The sequence below is a fragment of the Miniopterus schreibersii genome, assembly GCF_964146895.1.
Source record: "Miniopterus schreibersii genome assembly, chromosome: 2".
NCBI classification, from domain to species: Eukaryota; Metazoa; Chordata; class Mammalia; order Chiroptera; family Miniopteridae; genus Miniopterus; species Miniopterus schreibersii.
In genome coordinates, this window is record NC_138102.1 from 8,627,392 (window position 1) to 8,645,621 (window position 18,230).

Genomic DNA, 18,230 nt, shown 5'->3' on the forward strand with positions numbered 1-18,230 from the left:
GGCCTGTCCACTCCAAGCGAGTCTCAGTGTAGGTGCCAACTTGGACCACACCACAGTCATTGGGTAATCGTAACCTAGTAGTCTTGAAAGAGTTAATCTTCCAAACAGTCTACAAAGTAATTTGTACCCTGGAAAATCAGGTGCAACTAATTAAATTTGGGGGGAGGAAAAAAACATAATCAGCTAAGGACTTTCTCCTTATTAATACTACGGTGAAGAAAGCGGTGATAATATCCTGAAAGCTCACAGGGCTCCTACAATGAGATTTCATTAGAGAAAATCTGGGTCTTCGACTTGGATCTTTATCAGTTGCTTTTTCATTGTAAATATTTTAATTAGCTAATTTTCTGATGATATGAAGAAAGCATTTCAAGACTTTAAAGTTACATAACTGATTTTCAGGTCAGATACTCTACTTGGCACACCTTTTTTAAAGGGCACATTTTCTATTTTGTATTTTTGCTAATGCGTAAATTAAGAAATAAAATTCTATTAAAAGCAATCATGCTATACAGTTAGCAACATAGTAATTCATCCTCAACATCAAGAAAAAAGTGTAATACATTTCAAAAAGAGTTCAGTTAACATGGTTACATTTTTTAAGGTTCAGTTATCTAAAATTTGGAATGTTAGCCTAAAAATTATCTCTGCTCTTGAATGTTGGTTCTGACTAGAATGTTTACATATAAATCACTTGATGGGTAAAGTTTGAGAGAGAATTCACACACACACACACACACACACATGCCATCACCATCAGCACCACAAACCATAATTTAGTGTTCCCAAATATGCTTGATGAAAAGAGTTATCAAAGGAATATTTCCAAATAATGGACCCTAGAGCTTACCATGGAGATTCTGGTTATCTAGATACAGAGATACTAGGAAATATATTCGGGTCACTTTTTTTATGTATAGAGCTGCAAATCAACTCATTCTAGTATGAGATAGTTTGGTTGAAGAACTTTAAAATACAAGAACACAGCGTCCTAATTTCCTGAGAAGTACTTTATGCAATAAACCTCATAGTGGTCCCAAATAGCTATTTGGGGTAAACTAGAGCCATTTTTTATGAAACCACAGTTTACGCATTTTTTTTTCTTGTAGACTTTCAGAATTACTAGGGCAATCAAATACTAAAGTGGATTATTAAAGAATATTGTTTTGAGATAGCTATAAAAGAAAAACTTTCTGGTTTAGATATTTACTTGCCCAAATAGACAATCAGCCTAAAACACATTCAGCACCGTACCTAAGAATCTACAGCTCTCGGATTCTTTGTCATTTTTAACTGAACTGATTAGATGACAATAAATTAACAGAGATCAATTCAAAGCAGCTGGTCAGTGACATGAATAATAATGATATTCAATGACAAAATAAGAGGCCAAGTGTCCAATAAGGTCACACAGAGTTTTATATGTAGCAATGGCTTTAAAATGCTATGGTTGTTAACAACTGAAAAAGGGCTCTGTCATCTACTTAGCTCTTTGTCTAGCTCAATATGCAACTGTTAATAGAGTGACAACCATCTATGATCGTGACTATGGCTACCCAACGCCAACACCGCCAACTGAAAACTTTGTAGTGGCTGTTGCTGCCAAGTTAATCGCAGATTTATTTTCAGCCTTTCACTGTGCAGAGTCCCTCATTCCCTTTACCTCATTCTGCTCCATTTATTCATTATAAATAAAACACATCATTTGTTTTCCTGCTAAAAATCTTCAAAAAGTGGAGGGAAGAAAGCAATTTCGACATTTGTGGCACCCATTTGCAATTTTAAAAAGTTTGCACTTTTCCCATTTGAATACAATCAACATTTTTATTTAAAATTACCCCTTTCCATCCCTGTACCGCAGTCTTCAATTAACACATAGCTCTGTGTTTCTCTTGATAAGAATTCGAGACTTGTTCAGAAGGCTGATCACACATTAGCTCAGAAAGTACAGAGGCAGCCTCTTACGAGCATGGTTTTTCCAACCACACTGTTTTCCTAGACATCTGTCAAGAGCGAGGCACACGTCAAAATTCGTCAGACCTTGAGCAGGGTTCCTATCTTGCCAGGATTGCTTTGATTTTCTTTTAGACGGAGTCCACCTTTATGAGGTTATTGTTGGTCATCAGTGGAGAGGGCCTGCACTTGGCCCTGCCTGCCCCGTCGTTAGTGCTGTCCACGAAGAACATCTTGGCTGTGCACAGGGACACCAGGATTCTCCTGTACTCCTTCCGGAAATTTTGGTTCAGGAGTCCATAAATGATGGCATTGAGGCAGCTGTTGAAATAGGCCATATAGTAACTGGCCACGAACAGCCACTCTGGGATCCTGGGCACCATGCTGGCAGGGTCCGAGGCCACGGCGAGGCCAATTAGGTTGAGAGGAGCCCAGCAAATGGCAAAAAGCACAAACACCACGAACATGGTGACAAAGTTCCTGAGGTCCTGCGGCTTCAGCCTGGGCTTGTCGTCGGGTTTGACCCTCCGTCGGACCTGAAGGACCAGGACCCAGATTCTCAGGTAGCAGAAGAGGACCACGAGCATGGGGACGATGAAGTGGAAAACCACCACGGCGATGGTGTAGGCCGAGCTGACGGACTGCGCGAAGGTGCAGGAGTAGATGCGGGGGTCGTACCGCAGGGTCCCCACGCGCAGGTTGGGCGCGATGGCCGCGAGCGTCAGGACCCAGATGAGCAGCACGCAGCACAGCGAGTTGCGGTTGCTGAACAGCCTGTCGTAGCGGAGGCTGTGGCAGATGTAGCAGTAGCGGTTGATGGCGATGCCGGTGATGTTGAAGATGGAGCCGATGACGCTCAGGCCCATGAGGAAGCCGCTGACCTGGCAGTGCAGGTGCCCCAGGTTCCAGCCGTCGTTGAGGATAGACGTGAGCACCAAGGGGTAGGGGTACACGGCCACCACCAGGTCCGCGACGGCGAGGCTCACCACGAAAATGTTCCCTGAAACACAGGCGTTTGGAAGGCGCCGGTGAGCCCCGGCATCGCGCGGCTCACGCCCGTTTTCTTTCACGGTTATTGAAAAACCGAGCCGTCCTGCAACCTGGGTGACCCGGCGTCGCAGCTACTGGGGGTCGATGGGTGACGGGGACGCTGTTCCCGCCAGGAGGGGAGCCCGTGAGCTGCCCTGTCAGGTCGGTGCCTCGGGTCCCAGATGCCACAGCCTCGGGCCAGGCATGTTCCACCCTCACCGCTGCTGGCGGGCGGGCTGCTTGGCCTCTCCTGCGCTCGCAAAACCTGGAGTCCACTATACTCTTATCACAGCTTTGGTCTGGAATCTTCTACATTACCTGAGAAGCTTCATGCCCTGTCATTTCCCCGGCCTGCTGTGACTTCCCCAAGTCCCAGGCCCTCTGGCCCTTGGGGTCAGCGGCTCTCAGATGGGCCCCCAAGTCCCACTGCTGGAGTGGGACGGGGCCCTGTCCATCACGCTGCAGGTAAGAGGAAAGGGGGTCAGGCCCCCCTGTCTGGCTGAGATTGCTGGCTCCCGTCCTTACCGCCATCTCACTGGGCAAGTGACACTATCCCACCAAATTCAGTTCCTCTTCCCTGAGATGGAAATAATGACAGTGTCTTCGCAGGGAAATGAGGACCGAATGCTGGGCACTACCTGTCACATAGCAAGTGCTCGATAAATGACATTGGGCTTCTACACCTCTCTCACCTACCACCGCAGGAAAAGGTAGAAGGTTTCTTAGGTGTATAAGGAACTTAAGGGACAAAAACGAAGCCTTAACTATTCAGAGGAAGTGATAGTTTTCTATATAAACATAATAACGCAACACATTTTAAACTATAAAAAAGAACTCCAGTCAGATTGTATAAGATGTTGGGCTAGTACATTCTTTAGTTTAGTGGCTCACTGGCCTTTGTTACTATTCCCTGTGCCTTGAATGGCCTCCCCCTAACTCTTAAAATGCTACCTATTTTCCCAATTCCACCTTAGATAAAAATTGCCCAAAATTTTACTTGTTTTCCCCACCACATGGAAGAGCTTCCTCTTTTGAAGGTTCCTAGATCATTTTATTTATGCCATTTTAATTTAGGTTAAATTATAATACATTCCATTCAATAGAAACTTATTAAATGCATATGACAGGTGCTGGGGAAACAGGAATGAACAGACAAGGGTCCTATGATCCTTGATCTTAGAAAAAGAAGCAAAATTAAAATATAGAGAAAGAAGTATAACAAGAGTATGTACAGGGAGAGAAGAGGCATCAGGAAGAACGTGAGCTTGACAGGTGGGGAGGCGGGGGTGCCAGACAGAGGGACCATATGTTTTGCCTTTTATTATATTTATTTGTAAACTTGGCTTTCCTGTGTTTCTATACTGTAGTCCCCTGAGGTTGTCCTCCTCATATTTGTATCCTGAATAGTATCCAGATGAGACTTTTGCTCAAATGCTTGATCAAGTAAATTAAATTGTCATCTCCCAATATCTGAAATAAAATAGCCTTTGAAGTTCCTTTATTATTTTTACTTTCCCCCAAAAACATCATAAATAAGTGAAGTAAAATAGCAGTCATGACGAAAAAAGGCAAGATTTTGCCATTTAATTAGGAATTTTGGAGAAGTTGTCATAAAAATGACTTATTTGAAAAGTGGTTATATGAGGCCAAATTAAAGCAATAAAGTGTAAATTTATTTGTTCTACAGATCAATTTCAAATTCCAAAGAAATATTTAAACTACAAAGTGGGCATATTTTAATAAATGTTTAACTCAACATATTCAATACTTTAAAAATAAGTAGAATATATGTGGGTCGGGGGAGGTAGAAGAGGGTATGGGGGGAAATAGTGAGGGAAGGAGCCTTGACTTGGGGTGGTGAACACACAATACAATATACAGATGATGTGTTATAGAATTGTGCCCCTGAAACCTGTATAATTTTATTAATCAATGTCACCCCAATAAATTCAATAAAAAAGTATAATATATGAAATTCATGTACAAATTAGTCATCAAAACAGTACATTTTTACCCAGAATGTCATGATGACAAACTGGCCCAATACAGATTAATTTTTGAAAGGGCTTACAAATAAAACACAAATGATGCCATAGATTTCTTTCATGGCTTTCATCCTCTGTTCCATTTACTCTGTAGTAATTATGCTTCTTTTCTGTTCAAATAATTATATTAATTAAATCATTAGTTTAATTTTCTCTGAACTCATCTCATTTACAAGTATTTGGAGAAAAAAATTAAGCCATACACTCTATGCAGATGTGGCTTCAGGTAGCTCATCTGGAAGCTGACTCACATTTGCTATGTGTGTGTGGAGCGTGTGCATGTGTGTGTGTGTGTGTGTGTTGCGTGGGGAGGTTATTTTGTTTGTCTTTCTCCCTCTTCTATTCCCCCTGTCATCTAATATGTGTTAGTAGTTACCCTCACATCTCAGTATTTCCCTTACAGGATATCAAATGGGGACAGTGATTGGACTAGAAGAGTAAGGAAAATCATGCAAAGACGAATAAAGAGACTGTGTTATCTTTGGGGGAGAGGGTGAGTGGGTTTTCAGTTTTACAAGGATAGTTGCATTATGTTAGATAGAGCATAATTATGTTTCCTTTATCTGGAAGTTACGTATGGTGTGTGTGTGTATGTATATATGTGGGTGTATATATGTGTGTAGATAGATAGATGATGACAGACAGACAGACAGATAGATAGATAGATGATAGATAGACAGATAGATACCAAGTTGCCAAGGGGTGGACTGTGGTGGGCTTGTTTGTGTAATTTAGCTAAGCTGGAACTACGCTTCCCAGAATTCCCTTCCTGGCAGTTACGTGTTAACATGGTCCAGATAGGAATGTTGCACAAGATCTGAAGCATGGAAGTGGAGCAGAAGCCACATTTTTTCTTTATGCTCAGCAGGCTCAATCAGGCACTAGCACTGTTGCACCTGTATCATTAACTAGTGAAATCCCAGCTAGGTGAGAGTGCAAAAATTTCCTATCCTGGGCCAGATTGTTATATTTTATCAGTTCTTTTGCTGCTTTTAAAAATTCCCGCGCTCTGCAGGTCTCGTGCTGACTTCCATTTGAACGGCTACTTGTGCATCACTCTGCTGCTATGCGAATTACAGAGAAACCTATTTCCCAATATAATACTGTGCAAAGTTTGGACCGTCAAGGTTTTCATCACCAATGTTTCTACAGCTCTGTCTTCTTCCGAATTTGGGAACAATCAAATCTGTGCAATGATTTGGCCCAAGGAGAATTAATTTGCTTCTGTGCGCCCCTCAAAATGTTGGCTGTGGGTGCCCATTGCTACGGGAAGCCTGGTCTCTGGTCTGCTTCTGTACGTTCTCTCTGCTTCATAGGCCTTATAGTGCCCTTCCCAGTCCCCTGTGCCAGGCTGGTGCATTTATCCTGGAATTTGGATGAGTGCTGGGTGCTTGCATTGGGCTGAGCTGCATCTATCCTCAGAGAACTGCCCTCAGTTGACCAGGTAAGGATGACCCCTGAGAGCCGAGTACAAAAGGCCGGCCCTCTCTGTGGTTGGATTTTATGCCCAGAAGCCTCAGCCTCATGGGTCAGGCCAACTGTAGGCTCCACCTGAGGTCCCACCTTGCTTGACCCTTTCCTCTGCCCTAGCCTGTTCCCCTCATTCCCTCAGGTTCTTCCTGAGACCCCTCACTCATGAAGCACGAATATCAACCCCCCAGCCTCGCTCTCAGGCCGGTGCCAGGCAACCTCAGACGGACCTTCGGCTCTGTGCTGCGGTTGGGCGGGTTTCTAAAGAGCTGTTTCTCAGACTGTTACTTCCTTCCAAAGATATGGGGCCAATGTATTATCCTCAACAGCTGTGCTTTGTCTCCACTCCTGACTAATTTCTTTGCAGTTCTCTCATTAATTCTGCCTTATGTGTGCTGTAGCTTTCCCATTTCCCATTTATTACCTATTTTTCTTTCACCCTGAGCTAACATTTTTTAAAAAAAATTCTCATCACTATGTACTTTGAGCTCCAGCTACCATCATCCACCTACCAACTTTCAAATTTCTTTTGAGAAGGTTTTCTGCTATATGAACACTTTTCTAGTCCTATCTTTATACTCCATGTTTTATACTTATTTGAAAATTAAAGGACAGAAATTTTAGAAGTGCCATGATAGAAAGTAATCTCTTTGAAAACAGGAGACATGTTTTACACAAGCTTAACACAGTGTCTTACATTTTGTCAATCAAACAAGAATTTGTTGACCATTTGTATTGTGTCTTGTACTTTGGTATGCAATAAATATTTATCTAAATAAATATGCAATTCAACAAGCACCAAAAGTGCTCAATAGCAAAGCAGGCAAGCATCCTTTTACACCATAAGTTCAGTAACTCAATTTACCCTCAGCAGCCTGAATAATATTTAGCACCAACTAGACTTTTTTTCCCCTTTTTCTTGTGTGTTTTTTTTTTTAACTAAGACTAAATTCTTCAATGTGATTGTCAAAAGTATATAGCTTTGTAGGAAAATTATTTTTAGAACACCTCAACTAGAAAGTCGAGAAGTTTATTCCTCATTTGCAGCATTGTAACACTTCACTAAAATTTCTCGAGAGATCACATAGAGTCCTCGGGGGTCAGGTCCCCTTGATTAGCCAACCTTCGGGAAGGTGAGCATGTTAGGGTGCTGATGAAGGAGCCATCATCACGGGGGGGAGTCGAGGATGCTGATGATACCACGCGGAGCTCTGCGCACACAAATGCTTCTTGAAAAACAATCCACTAACTGCCCCTTTGGTAGCCTAGAAAGTCCTGAGTGTGTGTGTATTTCTTTTATAGAAGACAGGGCATTCCTGTAAACTAGGCAAATTTAAAATATTTAGGAAAAATGGGGAGAAATTCAAGGCACCTTGCAAAGATCTTACTATTCACCTCAAGTATCCTAGTGAATATTTTCAAAGGTGCTAATAAGGAGAAGACTAGGCTCCAGACACTATGGAAATTTAAAATGACCTCTAAGCAGATATTTTTCAAAGCAAGTATTTAAAAACAAACAAAACAAAACAAAAAAACAGAACCATCAGATTTTAGTAAAAAATGAAAGCAGGAGGCTTAATTTAGAACTATTTTATCTTTGGCTAACATTCAAAATAGCCAAGAGAGAAATGATTCTGAAAGCTGGCAAAAATAAGCTCTATCTTATCTATGTTAATGCTGAAAATTGCTACTTTCTCAAGAGATGAATAGCTGGAGGAGCCAAAAGTCAAGTCCAAATTTAATCATGTACTTTGGAGTCTGAAACCATTGTCTTAAGGTTTCCAGGGGACTCTGGCAATTATTTTGGCAAATGTGGAAAAATTTAGGGTTCCACAATAATGAACTACACAAGCCAGGGGAAAAGTCACAGCACCCTAAACAACAGCTAAGCATGCAAAGGGGTGAGGGGGAATCAACAGAATGTCTTAAAAAGTAAAAAAATGCCTCGAATGAATAATTTCAGATATCATGGAGAGAGATAGGAGGAAAATGTCAACAGTATTAACAAGATACTATCAGACTGGAGAGTATATTAAGCATTGACTTCATTAGCTTGAAAGCATTTTCCAAGTCTGTACATACAAGTTAGGTCATAACTTTTGAATGGCAAAATCCTTGTCTGAGAAAGTTACTGTAGCTTCCAGAGCTGATTTATTTTTGTTCCTTCCTTAAAATTCATTTTTCAAATAGAGTTGACACACAATATTAGTTTCAGGTGTACAACATAGTTGTTAGACATTTATATATTTTATGAAGTGGCCACCCGATAAGTCTCATACTCATCTGAGCCCATACACAGTGATTACAATGCTACTGACTACGTTCCCTATGCTGCCCGTTATATTGCTGCAACTATTTTAATAACTGGAAATTTGTAATTTTTTTCAATTACAGTTGAGATTCCATATTATTTTATATTAGTTTCAGGTGTATAGTATTGTGGTTAGACATTGGATAAAAACGATGTGCTACATATAAACAATGGAATATTGTTCGGCCATAAAAAGGAATGAAATCTGATCCTTTTTGACAAAGTGGATGGACCTAGAGGGTATTATGCTAAGTGAGAAGACAGAGAAAGACTGATATGTGAAAACTAAAGTACAAAATAAAATAAAATAAATGAACGAACAAAACAGAAACAGACTCACTGATACAGAGAACAAACTGAGGGTTACCAGATCGAGCGGGTTTGGGGGCTGGGTGAAAAAGTTAAAGGGATTAAGAAGTACAAATTGGTAGCTACAAAACAGTCACAGAATGTAAAGTGCAACACAGGGAATATAGTCAACAATATTGTAATAACTATGCACGGCGCCAGGTGGGTACTAAAATTTTCAAAGGGCTCACTTTGTAAGTTATATAACGTCTAACCAGAGCTGATCCATTTTAAATTAGAGAACAGCGTGGATATTGAAACAATCAGTCTCTCAGAAGGTGGATATTGAAATAATTAGAATCTCAGCCCTACTTGCTGTGGAGAAATAGTGTTTATTAGAAAAGAAAAAACAGAGATGTCAGAGAATTTGCATAATTTGCATAAGGTCACAGAAGAGAATTATATCTTAAATCTTCAGTTTCTGACTGATTTCACTTCTTACCATTCATATTGTACACTTGCTTTTAAAAAGTACATTAAAAAAATGAGCATTTAATACATAAAAACAAGCCAAAAAGAACTAATCATAGAATGCCTACTACTAATAACTTAATAATGCCACTATTTGTACAGTATTTTATAGCTTCAAAGTGATAGGCGGATGGATGGATGGATGGATGGATGGATGGATGGATGGATGGGTGGGTGGATGGATGGGCGGTACCTAAATTTATCTTCCTAGGATCCCTGTGAGATAAGTACACCCACTGGACAGATGGAGAAACTGAGACTCAGGGGGACTGAGTAACTGGACCCAAAACATACTACAAATGAAAGTATTGCAGATATAAGACTCAGCCTGGATCTTCTGATTTCAACGTCCCTGCTCCTCCCACTGTACCACACTGGGTTGTGTGCAGGGATAAGAAATACTGATCACTTATCTGTGAATTTTGGGTTTCAGTTTTCTTATCTACCCGAGGAGGATGTTCAAGGACAAATGAAACAGATTGTGGGAAAGTGCTTTAAAAGCTGTAAATTGCTCGGTGTGCAAGTACAAAGCACTTGACATTCTAAACCAAAAAAAGTTATTTTTCTACTTTATCCACAGAAACGGAAATAAATCAGCTGTCTGTGACAAGCATGAGACAAAGTGAAATTCTACCAATTTTCTCAAGTTTGAAAAATGTTTCAAACACAAATTATAAATAAATTTTAAAATCAAATTGTAAGATTAAAAAACTTCATGCCTTTAATAGCTGGCATTGCTTTGATATGGTCCTGTAATATATTCCTATTTTAAATGGAAATGTGCACCAAAAGATGGCCAGCGGTTTTTGAAAAATGAAGTATGCGCCACAACAATAAAAAGGGGCTTAAGTTTTATCACAGGTGGTCTCAATTTACACTGAAGGTGCCAGAAGAGACTGTTAAGGAAGACTGTGTACTTGTTCCGATTGCCTGTACCCCAGGCATCAGACCTCTGCTACAGTCCCACGGACCCTGCATCCGATGCCCCTGGAGATGAAGGACACCACAGAGCAGCATCACTTACAGAGAGGAGAACAGAGGAACATAAGAAAAAAATAATGAAAAAAGAAAATTCCTGAGTCGATAAAATGACTCAAAATTATTGTCCTGATGCATTGTCTTCATTTTCGTTTGGGATTTGGGCTACCGGTTCATATATGGATATTTTTACTTTGTTTTATGTTTTTGGCTATAACCATCCCACAGCGCCCTGGTGTTTAAATCACCAGTAAACCATGCGAACAGCCACATCTATGGCTTCAATACGGACACCCCAAACTGATATTGCAGGAGAGAGTGATTATTTTAGAAACACTTAAAACAAAAAGTGCTTACCTTCCATCTGCCTTTGAACACCTAGGCGAGAGTGGCTCACTCACACGTGTGAAGCCCACTGTTCTTTCCGTGGATGCTGCTGCAGACCAAATGGCCAGCGGCTGCCAATTCAGGCTGTTCCTCCTGAGTGGTCAGTTACATTTTGAAGGGTCTCTACAGACCTGGGAGAGCCTGTCTCTCCCCGGGACCTACCTGGAGGCATGAAAATTGCCCCCCAGGAGGACTGCTCACGCACATACACCATTGGTCAGCTCATCCTACCCAAACTCATGAGAAGCTGCCTGTGTCCCAGAGGGGCAATCCATCACTTCCCAACCAGAAGGAATCCACCCAAAGAGGCTTGAATCAGGCTGTGTTGTTGGTTACTTCACTCCCTTTCAAGAAGGGAAAACTATATGGGACATTTCTAAAACTTGTAAACATCCCTCGGGAAGTAAAATAGGGAAACCAGATGTCTTTAAGAGGCGTTCGTCTCTAAGAGCTTTGTTACAAGTGAGCCAGACAGTTGAGGACACGTGAGGAACACTTTCATAAGGACATACTTTCCCAGATTTATGATGCTGATTATCATGATATACAAATATGTCATTATATCCACAATTCTCCTTATTGCTAGTCAATTTCATAGCATTATAATCTCCAAAGTCAGAGTGAGTTTAATAATCATGTAAATCAAAGGACACTGGAGTTAGCTCAACCCTATCATTTTGCTGATGTGAAGACGATCCGGAGAGACGATGACTCATCCACAACCACAGAGCCATCCATTCAGTAAGAGCCCTGGAGTCAGATTCTGGATTTGTTTTCTGCACAGGCTCCTTCCACACTTGCCCATGGGATCTGATGTGTTTGTCCCCAACACAGGAGCACTAAACTGATAAGCAGTGGCATATATTGCTTTCTACTTATTTCCACCCCATCTCTGATGCAAAACCCACCTCCCCCCCCCAACATCATACGTCCCTGAGCCATCTCCTGACATCTATGAGTTACTAGGTGAAGCTTCCACTGGCCCCTGTACACCACTCTTTCCCATTCTCACAGGACCCCAGGAGGCTCAGACATCAGAACTCAGAGTGTCAGGGCTCATAAGTCTCAATAACCCAGCAATTCTGAGTATTATTTCAGCCATACTGCTGGTTTGAATGATTTTGTGGGCGAGCGTAAGAGCCAAAGTACCCAATACTCTTTTAAGAAACCCGTAAGAGAACTTCTAGAATATAACATGCTTATAAGTCCATTAAAAGACTTACAAGTCTTTTTTGTTGGTATAAAAATGACACAACAGTCGCAATCAGGAAACAGAAATACACGTCTGACCTCTACTAAGAGATTGAATATAATTATGGTGATTAAAGTATATTGGAGGCCAAAAAACAAGAGACAGACAAGTGGGGAGAAGAAAAGAGAAGGCGAGGGAAGAGAAGGGAAAAGAAAGGAGGGGAAAGAGAAAATAAAAGCCAGGGTACAGTAAACAGAATGGCCAAGGGCTCAATCAAGGAAGAAGGCAGTGAGCCTCAGCCTTCATTGCCTGAGCAACGGACACAAGCAGAGTCCAGTTCAACACAGGCAACAATCTGCGTGTGGATGGTCCAAGAGAGAAAGTTCAGGCTGGTGGTTTTCAGCACTTAGATTTGCCATAAGTTCTAGCTCACACTGTGGACAATAATACTGCCGTCTATCAACACCCTTATGTCAAATCATTTCTCAAAAGCGATGGTCACCTAAGTATATACACATGTAAAATTACATCCAGCGGTACACTTACGTTTTGTGCACTTTTACTGTGTGCATGTTATGCCTCAATTCAAAAATAATATTTTTGAAGTAAGCATGCCTACCTGTAAGCATCTTCCAAACGGCCCTGGTGCATCCCAAGTTTAAACTCAGAGCTCTGAGCCCAAAGCCCAGGTTCTCTCCATACTCTAGAGAACCTCTCTGGGTGGTAATACGGGAGGGATATAGATAATATTCAGTATAGACCTGAGCGAAACCAGTGTCAGAATGGCCTATGACAGTGTCCATGGTACCATCTTAACATCATTCTGGGAAATATATATATATATATATATTTTATAATATAGATAGTTTACTATGCACCAAATTAAAAAAATAGTAAACCACTTTAAATAGGTAACTTTCTAAAGGATGATGTCCTTGTCTTCTTAGGCAGAACACACTGTACGTGGCTGGCCCACTCCTTGACGGCCGACTGTCATATCTAATGAACACATTTTGTACCACTGTGTGGTTTTCAGGAGCAGTTCATGGCGAGCAGGAGCCTTTGCTTCTTCAAAATGCTCCCACAAAAGCTTGTGCTTGTTCAGTTTCTCAGACCTGCTGGAACGAGTCTATTTGGACCCATGCTGCTTGGGACCTGTGCCGTTTCTTTCCGCGCACCAATCTTCCTCTTCATTGACTGCTTGCAATCTCTGGAGACCCAGCCTGACAGCCCCGTGGGACTCTCAGGCACAACAAATCAACTGCAGATGAAAGCTTGTTCTTTTTTGCTTATTTCCATGTACTGGCCGTATTCTAGGTAAGTTAGATTGCCAGGTAATTGGATTTTGAACAGGCGAGTTATTATTGCACTCCTGCTTTATTTTTAATAGAGGTTTTAAAGTATGATGCACATCTAGAAAAGTGCACAAATCCTAAGTCTGCAGTTCCATTATTTTAAACAATGGAACTCACCCGTTAGGTGTACATGGGAAAAAAGAACACCTTCCGTGACCTGCTTTATGTTTTTCAAAGTACGCATCAGTTTCCCCTGCAGACTCACTCGGCCAAGTCTCCCTTTTCACATGCATCCCTGCATCGCTAGGTGACTGCAGCAACTGCGAGAGGCTAAAAGACTAGATACTTTCTGTATTTGCCAAACGTGGGAAGTGAGGCTTTCTCAGGTCCCAGGGTGGGTGGCAAGGGTATGAATCCTCATTCGCCAGCGCAGGAATCTTCCCATCGTACTATGACATTTCCTCAGAAGATACGAGCTCACAGCACCGATTCCAGCATCAGGTTTTGCCCAGGAGCAGAGCAGACATTCGCCGGCACCCAAGCCTCCGGGGGTTGTGTTCTAACCAATGTCCCCGACATGCATACACCTGTTGAACGTTTTAAATTTCTTCCCTGGGAAATCAAGTGTCAGCAGGCTCCCCTGAGGGGAGGAGAGGGGCATAAATAACCCACGATTACACCAGTTTCCCAAAAGGAAGTACGAGTTCAAAGCTTAAAATGCCTTCACATTCTTATTTTCTTATCTCATTTCTTCCCTTCTCTTCTTTCCATCTTTTCATCCTTAATAAAATAAATTTGACAGAAACGGAACAATTTGAAGTATTTGAACCCACTGTCTCGAGCGCTGTTTGACATGACCGCGCACCGAGTGCCCAGCGCTCTGAATCGCAACCGTGGGGCATCTGAGTACGAAACCCCGGCTGCAAAAGCACGAAGCTCAAAAGCTGCACGGGTCAGGGCTCACGGTGGGTCTGTGTCCCAGCCGGCTGTGGGGACGTACTATTCTAGAAACTGCCCTATCAAAACTTGCTTAGCAGCCCTGGCTGGGTGGAGCACCATCCTGTACACCAAAAGGTTTTGGGTTCGAGTCCCGGTCAGGGTGTGTATGGGAGTGACCGATCGATGTTTCTCTGTCTCTCTCTCTCCCCTTTCCTCTCTCTCTCAAATCAATAAACATGTCCTCAGGTGAAGATTTTAAAAATTTCTTAGCAAATAAATAAAATGCAAAGCAATGGGGAAGGAGCATTTCCTAGAAGTCCTTTTCCATAAATCAGAAGTAGAATTGTTCCAGGCATGTGAATATTTTTAAATGGAAGGTTCTGCAGGATGCAAACTTCCCAGGTGCTGCAAGTGTTGATATCGACAAAACAGAGCGAGCTTGGGGGGCCGAGCTCTGTACATAAAGCCCTGCTCCACACATCTGTGTCCTCGTGTCCTAGTTACCCCCCGTGACGAGGGTGACAGTGGCCCCCCACCACGGGGCTGATCTGAGGATTCAGTTAGCATGGCGCCCAAACTTCTTTCTCTCCCCCATTTTTTTCTGAGGGAACAAAGGAATGCACTGGACAAGTCAAAGCCAAAGCCCTGTCACTGAACCCTAATGTAAGGAATCAGACCGTCAATAGTGCAACAAGGAGAGTGCAAAGCAGACTGGTCACAATCAAAGAGCACGCCCAGCACCCAGAGCTACGGGGGCAGCGGGGAGAGCTTCGGTCCCCGGCTGAGACGGACAATTCTCATTCCATGCTCGCAGCACTGGGCCTTCTCATGCCCTGTCTTCTTCTTCTTCAATCAATTTATTTAAGCTAATCACAAGCAAAGAAACAAAACCAACTCACCCATTTCTCCCATCCCCCAACCTCCCCACCCGACCCCCGCCTCCTGAAACCATGAATCTATTCTCCATATCTATGAGCCTGTATTTATTTATTTATAGATTCCACATGTAAGAGATCATACATGGTATTTGCATTTCTCTGACTTATTTCACTTAGCATGATGCCCTCGAGGTCCATCCATGTTGCCGTAGATGACAAGATTTCATACTTTTTGTGGCTGAGTAATATTCCAATGTATACATACCACAATTTCTTCACCCACCCATCAGTGAACACTTAGGTTTTCCTGTCTCTGCTATTGTAAATAATGTTGCAGTGCACATGGGGTTGCAGCTGTCTTTTCAAGTTAGCGTTTTCATTAACTTCGGATAAATACCCAGAAGTGGAACTGCTGAGTGGTAGGGTAGTTCTATTTTTAGTTTCCTAAGGAACCTCCATCCTGTTTTCCATATGAGCTAACCCAATTTATATTCCTACCAACAAGGCACAAGTGTGCCTTTTTCCCACATCCTCGCCAACACTTCTCCTTTTTTTCTTTTTGATAATAGCCATTCCTAACAGTGGTTTTTGACTTGCATTTTCCTGATGATTAATGATGCTGAGGATCTTTTCACGTACCTGTTGGCCATCTGTATGTCTTCTTTTGGAAAATGTCTATTCAGACCTTCTGCCAACTTTTTAAAATAAGTTTTTATTGACTTTTAGAGAGAGAGAGAGAGAGAGGAAGGGAGAGGTAGAAAGAAACATTGATGAGAGAGTCCTAAACCAGGGCATGTGCCCTGAGCGGGAATCAAACTGGGGACCTCAGTGTACGGGACAGTCAGTGTTCAACCAACTGAGCCACACTGACCAGGGCTCTTCTGCCCATTTTTAAATTGAATTATAAGTTTTCTTGTTTGTTTTTGCTATTTAGTCATATGAGTTCCTTATATATTTTGGATATCAGCCCTTTACCAGATATATCATTTGCATATTTTCTCCCATTCAGCATGTTGCCTTTTCATTTTGTTGATGGTTTCCTTTGCTGTGCACAAGCTTTTCAGTTTCATGTAGTTCTATTTGTTTATGTTTGCTTTCGACGTCAGATTAAAAAAATCACCAAGACCTATGGCAAGGAGCTTACCACCTATGTTTTCTTCTGGGAGCCTCTTCTTGAAGGCAGAATTCCTCTAGTTTACGCCAATCATCTAAGAAGTGAGGTTATTCTATGAACTAACTCAAAATCAATTCATGTTATCAGGTGCTTATTGACTAATTCTTAAGCTATGCACTGTCTCAAGCAATGCAGGGGGGAAAAGGGAGTTAAACAAAATTTAAAACAAAAAACAACACTGATCAATTACCTGGTTGGAACAGAAATATTGCTTTCTACAGACCGTAAGTGAAATGCAAGGTTCCTTCCCCTCCCCATGCAGTTGTCCACAAAGTCTGCCTCCAAACACGGAGCTGGGCACCTGATCACCAGTCCAGGTCGGACCACCCAGGGGCCTCCGGGCCATGGTCAGGCTCCCACCAGGACAAAACAATCTCCACTCACTGCCTGGAGGAAAAAGCAGGTGTAACTCAAGCACAGAGTTAGCTGTAGGAGTATGTTATATAAATGCACGCTGTATTACAACAATTTCCATTTTTAAAGTGTAAACTTGTCTGACTTGGAGGAATGACAGTCCCTTTCCCAGGCATGTTTAGGAGCCCATGGTTTTTTGAAATTGCATGCTCAAAAACGGAAAGCTACTCCTGACAACACAGCTAAAACGACTGCACCGGTATTTCACCAAAGTATTTTCGTCGAATTTTAACAAAGTTGGGAACGTTATTTCTCTCTAAAACCAAGCAATTGGTGGTTCGTTGATAGTATTTGAAAAGGCTTTTTGAGCAACTTCCCGCAACCTGTATCGAGTGTCTCTCAATTTAGTAAACCTCAGAAACTGAAAACTATACAGCGGGGTTTTTCTCTAAAATAAAGAGACCCCGACTCTGCCCAAGTTCCCTACCCCTGAAGGACGGAAGCCTTATTCTTGTTTTATGAAAGAAAACACATCTTTGACGGGCTGGTTCAAGGGAAGTAAACCGACGGGCTTCAGTCTCTGTTAGGAAAAATGGCTCCAAGTCCCCAGCTGTTAAGAAAAAAGAATTTAACTTTTTTTTTTTTTTTTTAGGAGAAGCCCATCGGCAGCCCAGGGAGCTGCTCGGGCAGGTGGCCGGACAGGTGAGAGGGCCCCGGGAGCGCCTACCCGCGTTCCGCAGCTTCTTGTTCCGCCACACGGACAGGATGACCAGCAGGTTGCCCAGGACGTCCACCACGATGGTGACGATGAGGACGAGCGCCAGCGCCAGCGCCAGCCCCGGGGGGCGCGGCCCCGCCGCCCCGCCGCCCGCCGCGCGCCCCGACGCGTTGGGGGGCGCGCTGCCGTTGCCCGTCCAGGGCGCGCCCGCAGCGCCGCCGGGGCCCGCGGACATCGCGCGGCCGGGCCACCCGCGCCCCGCCGCCCCTGCGAGTCCCCGACCCCCGCGCCACCCGCCAGGCTCCTCCCGCGTCGGCTCCGCGCCCCGCGCGCTCCAGCGCCTCCCGGCGGCCGCGCTCTGCGCCTGCGGCCGCGGCCCGGGGACACCTGGCGCCCGCCCCGGCTCCCGGGCCCGCACCGCGCACCGCGTGCCGACGGCGCCCCCGCGCGGGCTGCCGGGGTCCAGCCGCCTGCGCTCCAGGGGGGCGGCGACTCCCGAGCAGCCTTGGGGTTCCCTGGGCTCCCTCCTGGGACCTCGCGCCAGGCTGCGGGGCGCGAACCCCACCCGGCAGCCGGGGACCCGCGAGCATCCCGCTCATCCGCCTGGTGGTAGCAAGAGGTGAAAAGTCAAGGAACCACCTGCGGCAGGCATCGCACCGGCTATCGAACAGAAATCACCCAGCTCCCC

The 18,230-nt window shown here is 43.5% G+C and overlaps 1 protein-coding gene across 1 annotated transcript; it reads right to left on the reverse strand.

Annotated features, from left to right (window-relative positions):
* Window positions 1–2,084: 2,084 nt before the first annotated feature.
* Window positions 2,085–17,777, reverse strand: MTNR1A (melatonin receptor 1A; the record flags this gene model as incomplete). Its single annotated transcript, XM_081129647.1, has 2 exons — window positions 2,085–2,953; window positions 17,552–17,777. The coding sequence occupies 2 exons, from the start codon at window positions 17,775–17,777 to the stop codon at window positions 2,085–2,087; spliced, it is 1,095 nt and encodes a 364-aa protein (XP_080985773.1).
* Between the last annotated feature and the right edge of the window lie 453 nt (window positions 17,778–18,230).